The sequence below is a fragment of the Trametes versicolor genome (genome assembly GCF_000271585.1).
Source record: "Trametes versicolor FP-101664 SS1 unplaced genomic scaffold TRAVEscaffold_2, whole genome shotgun sequence".
In the NCBI taxonomy this organism is placed as follows: domain Eukaryota; kingdom Fungi; phylum Basidiomycota; class Agaricomycetes; order Polyporales; family Polyporaceae; genus Trametes; species Trametes versicolor.
The window spans coordinates 948,888-964,949 of NW_007360322.1; the positions used below are offsets into that span (position 1 = coordinate 948,888).

At 55.6% G+C, this 16,062-nt stretch overlaps 3 protein-coding genes across 3 annotated transcripts; all 3 read right to left on the reverse strand.

Annotated features, from left to right (window-relative positions):
* Positions 1-1,324: 1,324 nt before the first annotated feature.
* On the reverse strand, positions 1,325-3,181 carry TRAVEDRAFT_160645 (acid protease). The gene is made up of 6 exons (XM_008035983.1): positions 2,913-3,181; positions 2,835-2,865; positions 2,597-2,776; positions 1,974-2,535; positions 1,729-1,905; positions 1,325-1,661 (listed from the first exon to the last, which is right to left on the reverse strand). Exons 1-6 carry the CDS (start codon positions 3,084-3,086, stop codon positions 1,409-1,411), a joined length of 1,377 nt encoding a protein of 458 aa, XP_008034174.1. The 5' UTR covers positions 3,087-3,181; the 3' UTR covers positions 1,325-1,408.
* A 600-nt stretch (positions 3,182-3,781) lies between these two features.
* TRAVEDRAFT_141203 (family S53 protease-like protein) lies at positions 3,782-5,867 on the reverse strand (the record flags this gene model as incomplete). The annotated part of the gene is made up of 7 exons (XM_008035984.1): positions 3,782-3,882; positions 3,935-4,379; positions 4,435-4,572; positions 4,634-4,830; positions 4,890-5,229; positions 5,286-5,548; positions 5,607-5,867. 7 exons carry the CDS (start codon positions 5,865-5,867, stop codon positions 3,823-3,825), a joined length of 1,704 nt encoding a protein of 567 aa, XP_008034175.1. The 3' UTR covers positions 3,782-3,822.
* Positions 5,868-10,609: 4,742 nt separating this feature from the next.
* Positions 10,610-14,551, reverse strand: TRAVEDRAFT_26323 (glycoside hydrolase family 2 protein). Its single transcript, XM_008035339.1, has 13 exons — positions 14,129-14,551; positions 13,931-14,070; positions 13,692-13,877; positions 13,573-13,635; positions 12,815-13,519; positions 12,420-12,755; positions 12,309-12,365; positions 12,154-12,256; positions 12,046-12,103; positions 11,976-11,993; positions 11,194-11,920; positions 10,929-11,142; positions 10,610-10,875 (listed from the first exon to the last, which is right to left on the reverse strand). Exons 1-13 carry the CDS (start codon positions 14,319-14,321, stop codon positions 10,781-10,783), a joined length of 2,895 nt encoding a protein of 964 aa, XP_008033530.1. The 5' UTR covers positions 14,322-14,551; the 3' UTR covers positions 10,610-10,780.
* Between the last annotated feature and the right edge of the window lie 1,511 nt (positions 14,552-16,062).

Below are 16,062 nucleotides of genomic sequence, written 5' to 3' on the forward strand. Positions count from 1 at the left end.
AAGGTCTACAAGGGAAGTCACAGCGGCCGCAAGCAAGGGGCCTATATCCCGCTTCTGGTAACGTGTGGAGGTTTCCTTCGTATGAATGTTCGTCAATTCAGACAACTGAGGGTACGAGAAGGTCTAGGTACCTCGTACTCGTTGAGCCCCTCCAGACGCAGGCGGGAGATGGCGAACGGCTGGATCGCGCGAGACGGTCTCCACCAGTGGACGTGTTCACACTCGAGAGCGCGCAGGTTGACAAGTGCCGTGACGATGCCTACGAAGTCGAAGAAATACCGGAATAGGATGTGGTGTAGTTCGAGTGTGGTGACGGAGCGGAAGGAGGGCGGCGAAGGGTACGTAACGCCTTCGAGGGACTCAAGCGTGTCAACGTCTCGGTGAAAGCCTATGAGACGCAACGTGTTGAGTGCAGGTAGTACCGAAGAGCAGTACCCTAGATGATCGAGGGCAATGCTCGGGATGAGCATGTATGGACCGGTGGGCCACTGCCCCAGCTCGTATGGGTCACCCGGTAGGATCACGTCGATTTCTCGGACGAGGTGTTGCAGGTTCGGCGACTTGTACAAGACATTTGCCAGTACTTCGAGGACAAAGGGGCCAGGCGGATCGATAACGTCGCGGCGAAAAGGGTTGTAGGTGTGCTTTCGAAGTTGTACTTTGGTAGAGAGATCGTACTGAACGCAACGGAAGAGGTTGTATTGGCTCCGTGGAAGCCATGCCTTACAGGTAAGGGCACAACTCCGTAACACTTGCAATCTCTCCGATATCGGCTCGAGAAAGGCTGTGGCGTCGATAATTTGCTCGTGCATTTCGATCGGAAGTTGAACAACCTTTCGCTCCGCGATGGTCGAGCTTGACGCCGGAGGTGCCCTCGTTTTCCTACGAAGACGCTTGGGAAGAGGTATCTTGAAGCTGAAAGGGCTAGCCATCGTCCCCGAGCACAATCCTGAGCAAGTCAGAGGTGGTGTGGGTGCGAGAGAATGAGAGCGACGCAAGAAATAAGCAGGTCCAGCCATCTTGGTTACGAACTCCAACTTCTTGAGTTCACCGTGCTGCGCCGCCTAAAGGGCCAGTGCCGTCCAGAAGACAGTGTCAGGGACCAGCATCCTGATTGGACAGTTCAATAACAGCTGGTCGAGCTCTAGTGGGCTTTGTCGACATTGACAAGTGTGCAAAGGCGTCGTGGTCGGAGCGAGGAATCGCCTCCTCGATTTATCGGGCAACAGTCGGCGCTTGCCGACTCTAGCACCTGCCACCAAGCAGGCTCTGGCAGGTCCAAGCACTGTCGCCTTCTCTTTCCCATCCACCCAGACGGTTGTGTTGAAGATGTAAGTCTCTACGTATGAATGCGAATAAATACATGAAAAGTCCGTGCTCGCTAGCAAACGTCCGCGCGCTGGTAATCCTAATATAGCAAACAGAGTAACGAGAACAACGGGATAGCGAGTGTGATAACTGAAGCACCAAATACGCTGCTCTTCCGGGAGCCATTCGTGACAGAACGGTTGACGATGGCAGAAGGCTCGACTGTGGGGGGAAGCTGGGAGAGAGTCGCCGCGCGCTCGGTTTTGAATTCCTGCAGCGCCGTCGTCATGTCCGGGGTCGTCGTGACCATCTGAACGAATGCTTGGGAGCTGCTGGACTCGCCGTAGTTGAATCTAGCGAGGGTCATCGGGTTTAGCACTTTGAAGATCATCGAACAGAGAAGGGACGGGAACAACTTACGACGCGTAGACGTTGCGCAGGAACGCATCGCCCAGGATGAGGTCGAAGCCGGTGAAGTCGTCGGGATCAAGCGTGAGATACTGGTACGTGTTCAAGCAGGCCGTCCTCTTCGCGCCATTGATGGTTCCCGCGATGGGATATGACAAGTCGAGTGGGTGGACGAAGAACTCTTGACCCCTGGTATGCGACGAATATGATCCGTGAATATAGTCTGCACTGGAACCAAGGCTCGCGAGGAAACTCACCCGAACACAAACGACAGCGTGGTACTCGCATCACACGGCACGAACCACTGCTGACCTTCGGCGTCGAACGCGGCACCAGGGATGCTGGAGTAAATGGCGTCCACAGCAGGCGCAGGCAGCGGCGGGAGAGAGAAACCAGTATCGAGCGCAGCGACGACCTTCCCCGAGGGTACCCCAGCGATGCGCGACGCGTTGAACGTGAACGCCTTGCCATTGACTTTCATTGAGTCCATAACAAGGGACCAATGGTTCGGTGCAACGCTCGGCAGCTGCGGCGCGCTCGACACGTTCTGAAAGTTCGTGTCGTGGCCGCCGATGATGAACACGCCGGGCGCAGTGGACTCGAGCTCGCTCGTGCGCGCGAGCTGCACGTCGAACAGGTGGGGTAGGTCCGTGTCTTGCGCGAAGAGCGCGGGCATCGGGGTGTTGCCCAGCTTGTTGGCGGCCTGTTCGCCCAGGGACTCTGCGAGTTGCCCCTGAATGGTCGAGTCGGTATTGAAGCTCATTCCTAAGATGCCGTCCGTGTCGCCGAGATCTGCCGACTCTACCCCATTGAGGAAGGCTGCAACATGCGCGTGTCTCAGCACATGATGTACGGTACTTTAATGAAGGCGAACACATACCCTGCGAGTCTATGGTGAAGTCGCCGAGCTTGAGCTCTGCGAAGTCGATGTCGCCAGTAACCTCGCCTTTCCCGAATGCTTGCGTGATCTGGATGTCCGTCGAGTTCGTCAAAATCGGCTGGCGACCTTGAAGATCCAAGACAAGGTCGGACGAGCCCGTGTCAAGGATGACGGTCAGGTCTGCACGTCACGGGCATAAGTGAGTTACGCTTAATAGAGGTATATAGCAGATGCATACTCAGCCCTCCAAGAGTGATGTTTGTCGTGTACTAGAGCAAATTTAGTAACTTGCTTGAACGAGCGAGGAAGAACTTACTGAAAGACCATCGGAAGTCGTCACCCCGACGCTCCCACCAGCAATAGGACCATCGACGAGCCTCACTCCGTGTCCCCGAACGTCAACAGAAAAAGAAGAGGCCCCTCGAACAGCCACAGAATAAAACAAACACGACAAAAGAGCGCCCGCCAGTGACGTGAAAACTGAAAGCATGATGATGATGCACTGTGGGTGGAGAAAGCGAGACCAGCCGCCGTAACGAGGGAAAGGGAAGGTATACTATAAACCTCGCCGTTCCTGCGGCCGCGGTGGTGATCCGACAAGTCGTGGACGCTCTTGTCAGGCAGTGCCACTTACGATGGTGACGGGCGCCTGCCGCTGCGGGAACAAGCCACAGCAGGGCGGCACAGCGCAGGAAGCCGTGTGACCAGCAACGTGTTGGCCATCTATTTCTACAGCGCTCCTCGAAGCAACTGCGGTCTACGCGCGTAGGCTGTGTGTCATATATTATGGTTCGGGACGCAGAAGCTCTGTATATATCGTGGTTCCCCGTTCTCATCGCGTAACTGGCAACCGTTGCTCGTAATTCGTATTGTCAGAGGTTTTCGAGCGAAGGCCGAGATTTCCGTGTGCTTTCGCGGCCCGCTGTCACCAGTAGTACTGCGCCCTGGGATCGTTCAGTATAGTGCAGCGCTGTTCATCTCGGTCTTGCGGTGAAAAGCGGATCGAAACGAGTGAGCGAGTAGCATGACTCCCGGACCCAGCGTATGGCGTTGGTTCGTGGTCGCGACGCCGGGCCCCGGTCCCCAAGAGCGGTGTGGCGTCAATCTTTGGTCACTCACGACATCTGCCAAAACAGATTGTTCCAACCAAAAATCCCAGTAAAAAAAAATCAAAGATGAGGCCCAAAATAGAAATAAACGCAAAACATAGCACGCAAACAAAGATATCATGAAAGCTTCAACGCGCTCAAGAGCTTGTTGAAGTCCGGCGTGCCAAGGCCCGTAACCTACAACACGCAGCGTCAGAACGTAGCCTCACGCTGAAACGGAACAACTCACCGGATCCCAGCCGGCTTCAGCAGGGAACCCTTTCGTCCCGCATCCGGGGTTGCTGCCTGCCGTGATGTCATTCAACGCGCTCTTGCCCGTCGAGTACAAGAAGGGGTTGAGGAAGCCCATCGTAGACTGGCCCGACGCGATCAGGCGGTCGTTGAGGAGCGCGATGATGCTCGCGAAGACCGGGGTGCTCGCGCTCGTCCCGGACACCGGCGTCACCGTCCCGTTGATGACGACCTGGTACGAGATGCCGGCCGCGGAGACATCGGGATACGCGCGCCCGGTTTTGTTGAACAGTCCTGCGTTGGTCGAGCCCAGAGTCGTGAGGTACGATGAGACGGCGTCGGACTGGTACTGCGGCGTAGGGAAGAAGTTCGAGAAACCACCCGACGACAAGTCGGCGGCGGTTTCTGGCGCAGTACCTTGTGTGGCACCTACCACGGTGATGCTACGGAGACAGTGTGTCAGTCGACTACGAGATCTCGCAAGACAAACTAACTTACAAGGGGCAACCCGAAGGGAACGTAGGCCTGAATGTAGTACAGCTCCCGCCCTCGCCATCATCAACGCCGCTGTCTCCAGACGAGAAGAGGATGGACGTCCCCCGCGCGCCGAGTTGCGCATACGCGTTGCAAAGGTTCCTGAAAATGTATCATATCAACAAATGTGAACCTGCGAGCGGCAGATATAGTGAAAACATACGTCGCGAAGTCTTGGGAGATGAGCGCTTCGGGGAACCCGAAGCTGGTCGTGAGAACGGTCGGGGCAGTCTCCTGCGCAATGAGAGTGTTGACAAGATCAAGGAAACCACCAAGATCACCGCCATTGTCGGAGCCGACAGTAAAGAAGGTAGTCGGGACGTTGGTGGCCATGCCCACGGTATACTGTATGTCCAGGGACTGACGCCGCACTCTGTTAGCGGTTTTCCGTGACGTAATAAGCATCTTGGTTGACATACCCCCTCAACGCTTGTCTGAGCCTCGTTATTGACCCCACCGTCAAGATTCGACACGGCGAACGTCGTACTGCTCGGGACATCAGATCGGAATTGTCCCAGGAAGTTGGTCAAATCCGCTGTGCTCGAGGACGAGGACACGAAGCTGCTGACTGCCAGCGTATTGGAGCTCTGTGTCGCAGGCGTCGTCGGGACGTTGTACAGCGCCTGGAGGCACGCTGGCGTCATAGCGTTGTCGCACGAAGCATCTACCCCTGCTCGCCGCGTGTGTGCCGTCGAGTTGTGGCGGTGGCTGGATGCAATGTGCACGTTGGCCATCGCCTTCGTCGCTTTCACGGGGAAGCTGTGCAAATAGAGGGTGTGAGCACATACGTAGGATGGTAAGCGTGTGGTACATACACCGTTGTGGGGTAGATGAAGTCCAGGTGCGGCTTGACGCTAGCAGGTACAGAATATGCAAGAGTGCGGATGGCGCTAACGCCCGTATCAGAGTGCTCGAAAGTGGAGAACTCTGTGTCGAGCATGGCATTCGCCTTCGCCACGGGGACCTCGATGTTGAGCCACTGGCTCGTGGTACCTGGTGTCGCCTTCACGCCGTTACGATCAAGCCATGCCGTGACCGCGGCAAGGCTTTCCGCGCTTGGAGCCACGTACTGCTCGACCTAGGGACAGAGTCAGTCGTTTAGTAATAGATGCGCCCGAAATCCGCGTCAGACGTACCTCCGACTTGCTTAGGAACTTGCGATAGCTCTGGCTGCCCGGCGTGCTGACCTCATAGAGCTTATCAATCAAGCCCGCGTTGTTGCTCTGCTTGAGCGCAACCCGCAACTGCAGAACCGTGTCCGGATGCGGTGCTCCGCTCGCTGTGTACCCTTGGGGTGCAGCCGATCGTGCGTCATGAACATGGAGGGGTTCGCGAGCCAAAGGAGCGCCTAGCGCGGCCGTAAAGAAAGAGAAAGCAAGCAGGCCGGCTGCAACCATCCTGGGTCAGCGAAGCAAGGGGGGTAGGGGAGAAGAAAAAGAAGGGAGGAAAAAAAGAAAGGAAGAAAAGAAGGGAAGAGCGGAAACGAGCGTGGATCCTGGTGACTGGGGCAGAGAAGATACCGTGAGTGGAGGCTCCGAAGCCTGCTATATAACAATCTCAGGACGACGGTGAAGTTGAGACGCTGGGTGATGTGATGCAAGCACCGCGCCCGCATTGATCCACGTCTGTCCCAAATCTACCGGCGCATGTCGTACAGAGACATTCCGATAGGCCTCTTGCAGGCTTGTGGTCATCGGTGCCGCGTCAGGCGAGAGCATGAAGCTCGCTTTGCTAATGTCCGAGATACGAGATCCTCTACGCGATGCAGTCGTGGGCACACAGAAGACTGTCTGCCAACAGGGCGCTGCAAAGGTGGATGGGATCTGTGGGAACGTGATGGGACCTGCCATGTACTCAGTGATGCCCGAGAGTTGGATGTTGAGCAAACGGCGAAGCGAACTCACTGCCTCGCTCATATGAACAACGTGCTCAGGCACGCACAAAAGCCGCTCGGAAACAGACAGTCCATTTATAGACATCCACTGGGCTTTCAAGGCGTAGGCTTTGCTGGTTTGGAAGGAGGGAGGAGAGGAATTCAATCAGGTGGTGGTTGGAGGAGGAGTTACATAGACGCCGACCGACGCCATCACAGCAGGCGATACAGGTCCGTTTTAGGCAAACTGGCCTCATCTCTTCCGACGCAACAACAACCACCACCGGCCAGAGGGTGCCTGCATACATCTGCAAATCAACACTTGACTTCAAAACATCGCGTTTAGAATAGCGATGGAAAGCGGTACAAAGTGTCACATTCCGATTCGTAAGTTGCCCGTCGATATGATACCTTTGTGAGCGTCGATGACTTCCTACCTTCTGTAGGGAGAAACTGTGCTTCTCCGTTATGGTTGAACTTGAACATCATTGCACCTCATTCCAGTCATCGCACTAGTATGGCGTACTGTCCCTGATGCTCCCGAGTCGCAGACAACTCGGTGTGCTGTCGTGCTGTACACGCGCATCCAGTCGAGCCACAACGCAGTTAGGTGGTCATTACATTGACGTGTAGTAGTTATATGGTGCACGAACTGCGCGATCGCATCTCATATCCTCCCAATTAATAGGTCGCAGCCGTAGGCCCAACACCCGCTCCGGTGCCCAATCCACCGCTAGTCACTCCTGCACCGGTACCCAGTCCAGTCCCGGCCATTCCTGTACCCGTTGCTGGGCCCATACCTCCCGCTGTTCCTGCTCCCATTCCTCTGTTACGCCCGCCGAACCCGAATCCCTGTCTTCTGCCGGACATCCCCGTCCCTGCTCCCGCTCCTGCCCCCGTCGTAGCGCCGGCTCCCGTTGGCGAACACAGCCCGCAGCACAGAACGTCGCCGATGCAACAGAAGAACTGGGTTCCGGAACTGTCAATATTCATCGTTTCACAGTCGCGAAATGCCAGAGGCGTACCGCGGCAATAGCGGTGAACACAAGCTCGACGACCGTCACAACAGCGCCGATGACCGCGGAGATAATGCCAGTTATGAGAGAGATGATGATGCCCTGCGTAGCATCAAATAACGTCAGTCATTTCAAATATGCGATTTCAGTATCGCTGGCCACGCACCATGATGAGAAGCTTGGCTATAGTACTACTCTGCGAGCGCGACGTTTGAGTATAGGTGTGGTATGCCGAGTATCGCTGGGCGCTCAGGTTTTGATGGGAGTTAGTGATGTGGCCCGGGTATGTTTGGGATCCCCAGTGAACGCGTCGGGCCCTTTTATACTGATCCTTGTCGGGACCATAACTCTCGACCCTCGCCCATACGCCACTTCAAGACGATACCGATTTACGGCGACGTCACACAGGACTCATGTCGACGCTGCGCCGCACCTAAAGTTCCGGACACTACCGTGGCCGACGATGCCGACGAGATAACGACGAAATTAGCATAAGCGACCTCTCAGCGCGACTCCATAAGAACTTATGCTTCACCACTTGGTGGAACCTCCGGCGGGAGTATGATACTATGGGGCTTGCTAATATTATGCCTCGCACCATGCGAGGCCGATGTTCGCGGCTATGAATAGGTCTGCTCTTCAAACACCACATTCATGGCCCCGCTCGATTGATTAATCAGACCAGGCTGCACGCACGTCATAGGAGGAGAAACAGAGCATATGTAATAATTGTCAAGCTGAAGTGTTAACCGCAACGGAACATGTCGTGGATCCAAACCGTGCAGGCCAGCACGACTCGAAGAGAGATCGCATCAGAGTAACGCGGCGTAAGTAGTGGAGAAAATAAGGGACAATAAAAGTTGGAACATACACACGGAAAAGAATCCTACAGGGACATCAGGAGTGCCAACTGAACGCATACCGATTCGGCGGTCTTCATTCGTCCGAGTTGTACCCGCCGAGGTCGAGGACTGGCGCATTCCGCATCTCAATGCGGAGGGTCTCCCGGTGTTCCAGCTGTGTGGCGAAGTACCTCTTGAAGGCGGGTGTTCCATCCTGGAGGAAACTGTTGAGGTACATGCCCTCGTGCTTGACGGGCTCGTGGACGAATGTAATCGAACACAGCGTTTGAAGCCAACAAGACTGGAGGAGGCGGGTCGTACGCCTCCACAAAGGTGCATCGAGCGCGCCTTCATGGTCTAAGCACATCTCAAAGGTGATATCCTCCAGAGGGCATTGTTCTGCACTGCGGAGCAACTCAGGCAGCCACGAGTTTTCGTATCCTCTAGGCGAACTATTGGTCCGCATGCTGATAGACCGAACGTTCGGGTTGTGCACTAGGGTCACCGCCGAATAATCCGGGTCTCCTACAAGGCATGTCAGTCTTGCGATAATCAGTAACAGTGGGCGAAACCCGGCGCGCGTACCTTGAGCGAAGAAGAACGGCCAGAATTTGAACACCTCGAGTTTGTCACCTACAAAGGACATGTAATCGAAGAGGAATCCGAGATCCCATTCGTGTATGTGGAGAGCGACGAGTTCCGAAGGGCGACATCCGTGTTCCCTGAGCCACCGGAAGAGCGTTTCGGCCTGGTCAGCGTAGACGCCACAAAGCTGAAGCTTCGTGAGTGGTAGCGGCCACCCCCTGTGCTCGAACTTATCGAGCGGTGAATCGCCCATGGAGTGTCGCCAGAAGACGTTGTGGAGTCGCAAGGACGACAATTTAGGCAGCGCGAACACGAAGTCTTCGAGATCGGTGCTGGAATGAAAGACAGGGGCCTGGAGATCGAGTGTAGCGACCTGCTCGAAGGATAGGAGGGCGGCGATGAGCTCGGGGCCGACGACGACGGGGCCCCAGTTCTCGAGTGTGAGTGCCCGGAGGTTCGGGAGGACGGGGGCCAGTTCGATCAGCGCGGCCCTCATCCAGGGGTCCGGGTTTTCTTGGTTCCTATTGTTGTTGAGTGCGCGAAGGCATAGCCCCTTGACGCGGGGGATCCACCGTGGAGACTGCTGTAGGTATGCCTTGAACCCCTGCACACTGCGAGCGCCGTTAATGACGGGGTAGGCGCAGAGGTACCGCCGTGAGTCCTCCGTCCATGCTCTACACACCGTGGCACACTTTAGAAGGTCTTTCTGACCGAGTCGGGATAAGATGTCAGAGTGTAGTTCTGGTGGAAGGGTCGATAACATAGACATGACCTTGATGACGACCTCTCGATAAGTGAATGTCACGGATATATGGCGACCAACTCACCAGGAACGAGGCAGCAAATATCAGAAGACTTCCGTGTCTATGGTAACGTTGGAGGCGGGTAGTAGAGAGGAAGGTGCAAGCTGTTGGTGTGATACTTGTCGGCGAACCTCAAGGAGGTTCTCCGGCGTACCCTTGTATACGTTTTGCATCTCAATATTTCCAAGTATATCTCTAGGCAGGGACCACTAGTGCTGATCGTTGAGCGGGGTAGCAAAGCGTCGGTCCCGCCTGCGGGCAAGAGAGATGGATGCATTCGGCCCTCGCGGACTTGCCGCTAGCACTACTTTGCAGCAAAGCGTGGTCGTGCCTGTGGCACCCGCGCCTCCTAACGGTCGCTTACCAGGGAGGAGGATTGTCAACATAGGCCACATAAGACGTACCGTGCCTGCTAAGTTCGGTGTGACCGCCAATAATTAGGCGATTTGGAGCATACGAGCGTAGGGATTCCGAGTACGGATAGGGCCTTGTTGTCGATGGACAAAGGCTTGAGACTCGAGTCTGCTGCTGACCACATCAGCACGACCACACCGCAAGGGCCAATGAACTAAGCACATTACAGGTGTTCATGTCAAGGAAGATTGGACGTACTTGCGGCACCGAAGCCACACCTGGACATAGCGCAGCGGATGACGGCAGACCCGTAGCCTCGCGCTTGATTTCGGACCATGCGTCCAAGTCTTGGCATGCAGATGCTGGAGGTAGAAGATACATACCTGCCGCGCAACGTTGAAGAGCGTTGAGGCCGGGAATTGGAGTTGCGGGGCCCAAGCGTTGATACCACGTGGTGGCGACCACAACGACCAGCGGCGCCTCAGGCAGGGCAGTTACTGTCGGAGTCCCGCCAAAATCTTCTCCCAAGCCGATCCGATTGCTTGCGCTGTTAACGTCGGAGGCTCGGGCGGCCTCGCGTGCTTCCACTCGAACCGCGGGCGGCTGCCTAGTGCGTAGCACATATAGGACGAGTCAAATTAAAACCAGGAAGAAATCAGTTGAAGACGAATGTATTAGTATATGAAATGAAAGCAGCTAGGTTATAGAGACGAAAGCCAACGAAGGCAAAACGAGAGGTGGGTACTGGAGTCGCGTCGAACACAGACGCAGGTGCAGGAAACGAGCGGAGTGCACAGGCCCTGTGTCAAAGTCCAAAAACGAACGACGAGCACACCCCTACAAGTGGGTGTTGTTCCAGAGCGACCGGACGACGAAGTCCGATGCGGCTGGACGTGCGACAGTCGACAGTTCCGCAGATTGCACGAAACGCACTGGAACAACCTACATGAGCGAATTTCGAAAGCTGCATGACTGCGTTACTCACTAGTGCGGTCCACGCCGGGAACGAGGTAGAAGCCGTTCAGTGGCTTGTCAGACTTCGCGTCCACAAAGTAGCCGACTGTGCCCGAGGGGTGGTCCAACCATGTGAAGGGCGCGACACCGCCCTGCGCGGAAAGAGTGAATGTGATGCCGTCTGTGGAGGTAATCTTGATCTGGGGGTCGACGAGGTTCGCGTTGGCTAGAGACGTCGGCACGAACTGTTTGTGGTAGGTTAGACCGGACCTAGATATCTGCTGCGAAGTACATACTTGTTGCTCATGCGTCACGGTTTGACCGTCGACCGTCGCTGTCAAGCTCAGCAGCGCCCACACGTCTTCGGCCTTTGACCCCGCGGGCAAAATATCGTTCAGGCCCTGAGCCGTGTATGCCACCGTGCTGTTCAAGCTGGGGACCGCGAATGCGTGCGACGACGAGTTGAGGGATGTGCCATGCCAGTCGTACCACGTCAGTTGCACGGTGCCCTGAACGGCCTCCCACAGGTCTGACGTGACCGCAACCTCGAGGGTCTCCGTCTCGGGGACCCAGAACGGGAACGCCATGACGGGCGTGAAGATGTTCGTCAGCCCGTACTGCATCACCTTCCAGCGGCCCGAGTACTCGATCGCGGACCAGCTCGTGCCCTGCCAGACGTCGTTCAGCTGCCACATGATTGCGCCCAGATTGTTCTCGCCACGCCCGGAGCCGCGGCGGTAGAACGCGATCTCGGACTGCATGTACAGCGACTGGAACACCTGCGTGCTCCAGCACCACTGCGCGAACGTCTGGTTCGTGTCCGCTGTGCCCGGGGTCGGCAGCCACTGCTTGACGGCGAGCGTCATCTCGATCTGGCCCTCGATCGCATTCGGGTTGGGGAAGTCGAGGCCGAAGGCGGGCGAGTGGTGGTCGCGGGACATCACGACGGTGGAGTTGAATGCGAAGTCGTCGGGGGACTCGAGGACTTCTTCCCAGCTGTAGAAGGAAGGCATGGAGATGAAGCTTGAAAACGAAGATATGTCAGAGCAGAATGAAAACACCATGACACGAAACTCACCCGAATTCGTTCACAAACCTAGGTCCATCGGGTCAGAGAACTGTAACAACTCTTTGATAGAGACACTCACCTAGCCAGCGGGTACGTACTGTAGTTGAACGACTGAGAGCTGTCGTAGTTGTAAAGCTCTAAAGTTTGTTGAGCATCGGTGACGTTGCGACAGAAGGAATATACGTACCGGTGTTGCCGTAGATATGGCCAGCAGTCACATTATTCAGCCGCAGAACGTACGGATCCAAGCTCAGAACACCGTTCGTCGTTGAACAGGCAGTGTATGCCACCTTCCGAATCGTCGTTAGTATCACGAGACGTGGTGAATCATATTGGACATACCGAGGACTGCTCCTGCAAGACAATGTCGTGCAGGAAGTCCTGGAAGAGCCCCACGTACTAGAAGCATGCTTGATTCAGTCAAAACTTTCCAGAGAAATGAGTGCTACTCACGTTGTTGATGAAGCGAGGGTCTAACGGGCCGGGGCCAATGGTGGTATTCCCAATGGTAATCGGAACCGTAGTCGCGTTGAATATGATGAGCAGAGGCTCGATCTCGTTGCCGCCGGCCCACTGCACGTTGCTGGGATGCTTCTTCACACGCCGGACGTTCTGCCGCACTTCGCGCTCGACCGACTCCAGGAAGAAGTCGTTCATGGGGTACGTCGCGTCGGAGAAGCCAAGTTCGGACCAAACGAGGATGCCGAGCTCGTCGCAAAGGGAGTAGAAGTCGTACCCGCCGGTGAGCTCGTCCGATGGCTGGTAGATGCCTCCGCCCCAAACGCGCAGCTGTGATTATGAGGGAAGATGAACGAGCTGCACGCCAAGTGGACAACGAAGAGACGTACCATGATTTGCCCGCTCTTGACCACGCTGTCCAGGATCCAGCGGACTTTCTCGGTAGTGGTACGCGCATAGAAGACATCGAACGGGGTAAGGTTAGAGCCCTTCGAGTAGATGGCTTTGCCGTTGACCTCGAAATGCCACTGGTCGCCAGGAGTAATGCCGCGCTGTTCCACATCTTCCTGCGAATACGGCGTCTGAGCGAGGAAGATCGTCCGGAAGCCAGAGCGAGTGGTGTACGACGCCGCGGGTAGTCCAGCGATGTTCAGCGTAACAGTGAAGTTGTACAGCCTCGGCGTACCAAGAGTGTAAGGGAACCAGCGTTCTGGTTCGCCCTCCGGTACGGTGAACGTCGCACTGACAAAGGTAGATGCGTTGGTCGTCGCGGGGATCGACGACAGCTTGAGCGGGCCCGAGTGGATGTTGAGCTCGGGGATGGACACGGTGACGACAGGGCTGTGATCGGCACGAATGGAGCGGACTGCGAGCGTGACATTCACGAGCCAGTCCGCGGACTCGTTGGGACGCACATTCGGGCTCTGCCCGACTTTGGAAACCTCAAGGGCGGACTCCTCAATGAAGATGCCGTTGGACTGGGAGACGAGAAGGGGGTGCGAAACGGGAGCATCCGCTGTCTCGTTGTCTAGAGAGTCCGACAGCGTGACCAGATAGGCGGGCTTAAAAATGCCCGAAGGTGCGAAACCCGGTCCCTAAGCGAAGAGGTAAGCATACGGATCGCATTTCATATACGAAAGCCGCTTGCCCAGTCCCATCCGAAATCAGAGGAAATCTTGCGCATGAATTGGCGCACATCAGGCCATTCAAACTGTACAAAGAGCTGTGAGCTTGACGCTGTACGGTCCCCCCGGGGCGTGTACTCACGGCAGGCGCAATCTCCGTTTCTACATCTGCACGGGAACTGATGTTCTGTCCGTAGGTGATGGGGGACTCGAACGAGATGTTCAGAGACGTGTCGTTTTCCAAAGGCGAAATCAGGTAATCGGTGACATCATAGACATATTGTTGGAACTGGTTGTTGACCCATGCGACAATGTGTCCGGCTACGGTCTGAGGTTCAAATGTCAGTGAAAGAGCCTCAATTACATAGTCCGACTACGTACGACGTTGGCAACAGTGTCAAGCCCGTAGAAGACCAGAAGAGTCTTGGTAGTGTTATTGCCCTGCGAATGCTGAGCTATCACAGAGCTCAGGTCCGCTTGGTAGCTCCAGCTGTCAGTGACGATCCACCTCTCAGAAAAGTCTAGACAAGCCGGTAGTCAGCTCCAGAATAAATCATGGCGACAGATAGATATGCTCACCATTGATGCCCAACAACGGCTCGGTGATGACGCTCGAATCCTTCAGATCCAAGTGAACTTGAGATGGTTGCTGAGCAGGAACTTTGATCGAACCATTTGCGTTCTGCAATGTCCACTGGAGTTCCGAGAGACTGATAACTTTCGCCGCAGCGAGCGCCGCCCCAGAGACCAGGGTCAGCAATGGCAACAGCATGGCGCTGATAGACTTAAGGAAAGGCGAGGGCCGTGATGGTGATGTACCCGACTCAAGAGCCAGCGAGCTTTAAATGTCCTGCAAGCTAAATGTCGTAATCCGGTTCGGGTGCACGTCGCTCGGCGTGCGGCACATACGGTGACCTGCGGCTCGGATATGTGCCTCGGCGACGGGTTTATGGGTATGGGACGTGATGGCGGGCGCAAGAAATCGGCCTAGTCCGGACATCTGTCAGTGTGCCGCATGAGTGCACGGACCTATCGTGATGGATTGTCCGAGTGCTTACCTAGTCGACTGCGGCCCTACACTTAGGAAAGTCAAGTGCCCGCTTCAAGCGTCGCAAGTATGCTGTCGCGATGTTCCGGCTTTTGAAGACAGACGTTAATGAGGTATCCCGTGCGCATTTTAGTCCTGATATCTCTGATATACGGCCTTGGCGTTAACCCAGGAGGATATATCGTATCGCGTCGGAAAAGGTCAGCGGAGTAACACTAATTTACGCAACGACGGGCCGCGGGGCTGTCCTCCGATAGACTCACTGCGTACAGCGCTTTTCCAGCAAACCCCGAGCTACGTATAGTGATATGGTGTAGAAACTTGCCGCTGATGGCAGCGCTATTCAATCTAGCGAGGTTGTGACTAGATATCAGGGGGATACTCCCCGAGCGCCATACGAGCCTCGTCTGTGAGATGTAGCAAGGCCCTCAACGAGACTACACTTCACAAACTCGCTGCAGTCCAGAATACATCGTGTCGCAAGGTCCTTTCGACATAATGCGACACCAATCATCCGACGCCACTCGAAAGACGCTCTAGATCTCGAGTACTAGGCCTGGTACGCCTTAGTAATCACACTTATGTTCAGTATCAGCTTCGTTTAGTCATAGCCATATAACATTGAGCTTATCGTAACAAACTGAAGTGCTCTACTAGTATATAAGATAGCAGCGGTGTGGACATCCAGCCGCTACAATCTGGACGAGCTAAAACAATACTAATATGCCGATATTCAAGGCGGACATCGAGGACTAGGGCCGCGCTGGATGCAACACAGACATGCCGAAACTAGCATGCAGAGAGCGTAGAGCTAGTAGCACAGAGACCCAAGCTAGAGCAAATTTCGAGGACAACAAGTGGTTCAGGCATAGTAAGAGCCGGGGAACACAGAGAGTCGAGCGACGAGTCACATCCCAAGCATGAGCGTAGTCCAGGAGAGAAGCCAGCCTGAGCAGCGCAACAAGTTACAGTACTTTGGGCCTTATATATGTATGCAGCGCGGATCGCCCCAGACCCCCAGGCGAGACCGCGGTAGAGTGTCGCAGAATGTCGAGCGAGTCATTCGACACAACGAAGCGAGGGGTAACGAGATCGAGCGCCGTCGTGCCTCGACGGGCCTGTCGCAGATATGCGAGGTAGGCGCGCAGTCCACCTCTGCTAGTAACAGCTACCTTACTTCGTACTACGAACCTAGAGAATACGAGACGGCGGCGCAGGCTCCTCACTGCGCAGGGACGCAAGTCTCTCAGCGAGAACAGGTCAGTCAGTTCAGCCAGCATCCACGAGCTGTTGCTACACCGTCGAACCTGTCGTACGGTCCTCGCGATCATGTCCCGCAGATATCGGCATACTCCTTGCTCAGACTGGGGTGTACGCAGTGACTTCGTGGAAGCGGTGCTACGCGGAGAATGCGTCTCGTTGGGGCGTCGGCAATGTACACAGGCAGTTCGAAACACTATAATCA

Bases quoted from the DNA above. Each gene is read 5' to 3' on its own strand.
- TRAVEDRAFT_160645 (XM_008035983.1), bottom strand. From the start codon at position 3,086: ATGCTTTCAGTTTTCACGTCACTGGCGGGCGCTCTTTTGTCGTGTTTG. The intron at 2,866-2,912 runs GTAAGTTCTTCC...AATTTGCTCTAG, and splicing joins CGACTTCCGATGGTCTTTCA to TACACGACAAACATCACTCT. The intron at 2,536-2,596 runs GTATGTGTTCGC...CGCATGTTGCAG, and splicing joins CTTCACCATAGACTCGCAGG to CCTTCCTCAATGGGGTAGAG.
- TRAVEDRAFT_26323 (XM_008035339.1), bottom strand. From the start codon at position 14,321: ATGCTGTTGCCATTGCTGACCCTGGTCTCTGGGGCGGCGCTCGCTGCG. The intron at 12,366-12,419 runs GTGAGTAGCACT...GCATGCTTCTAG, and splicing joins ACCCTCGCTTCATCAACAAC to TACGTGGGGCTCTTCCAGGA. The intron at 11,143-11,193 runs GTATGTACTTCG...TACCACAAACAG, and splicing joins CCGTGACGCATGAGCAACAA to TTCGTGCCGACGTCTCTAGC.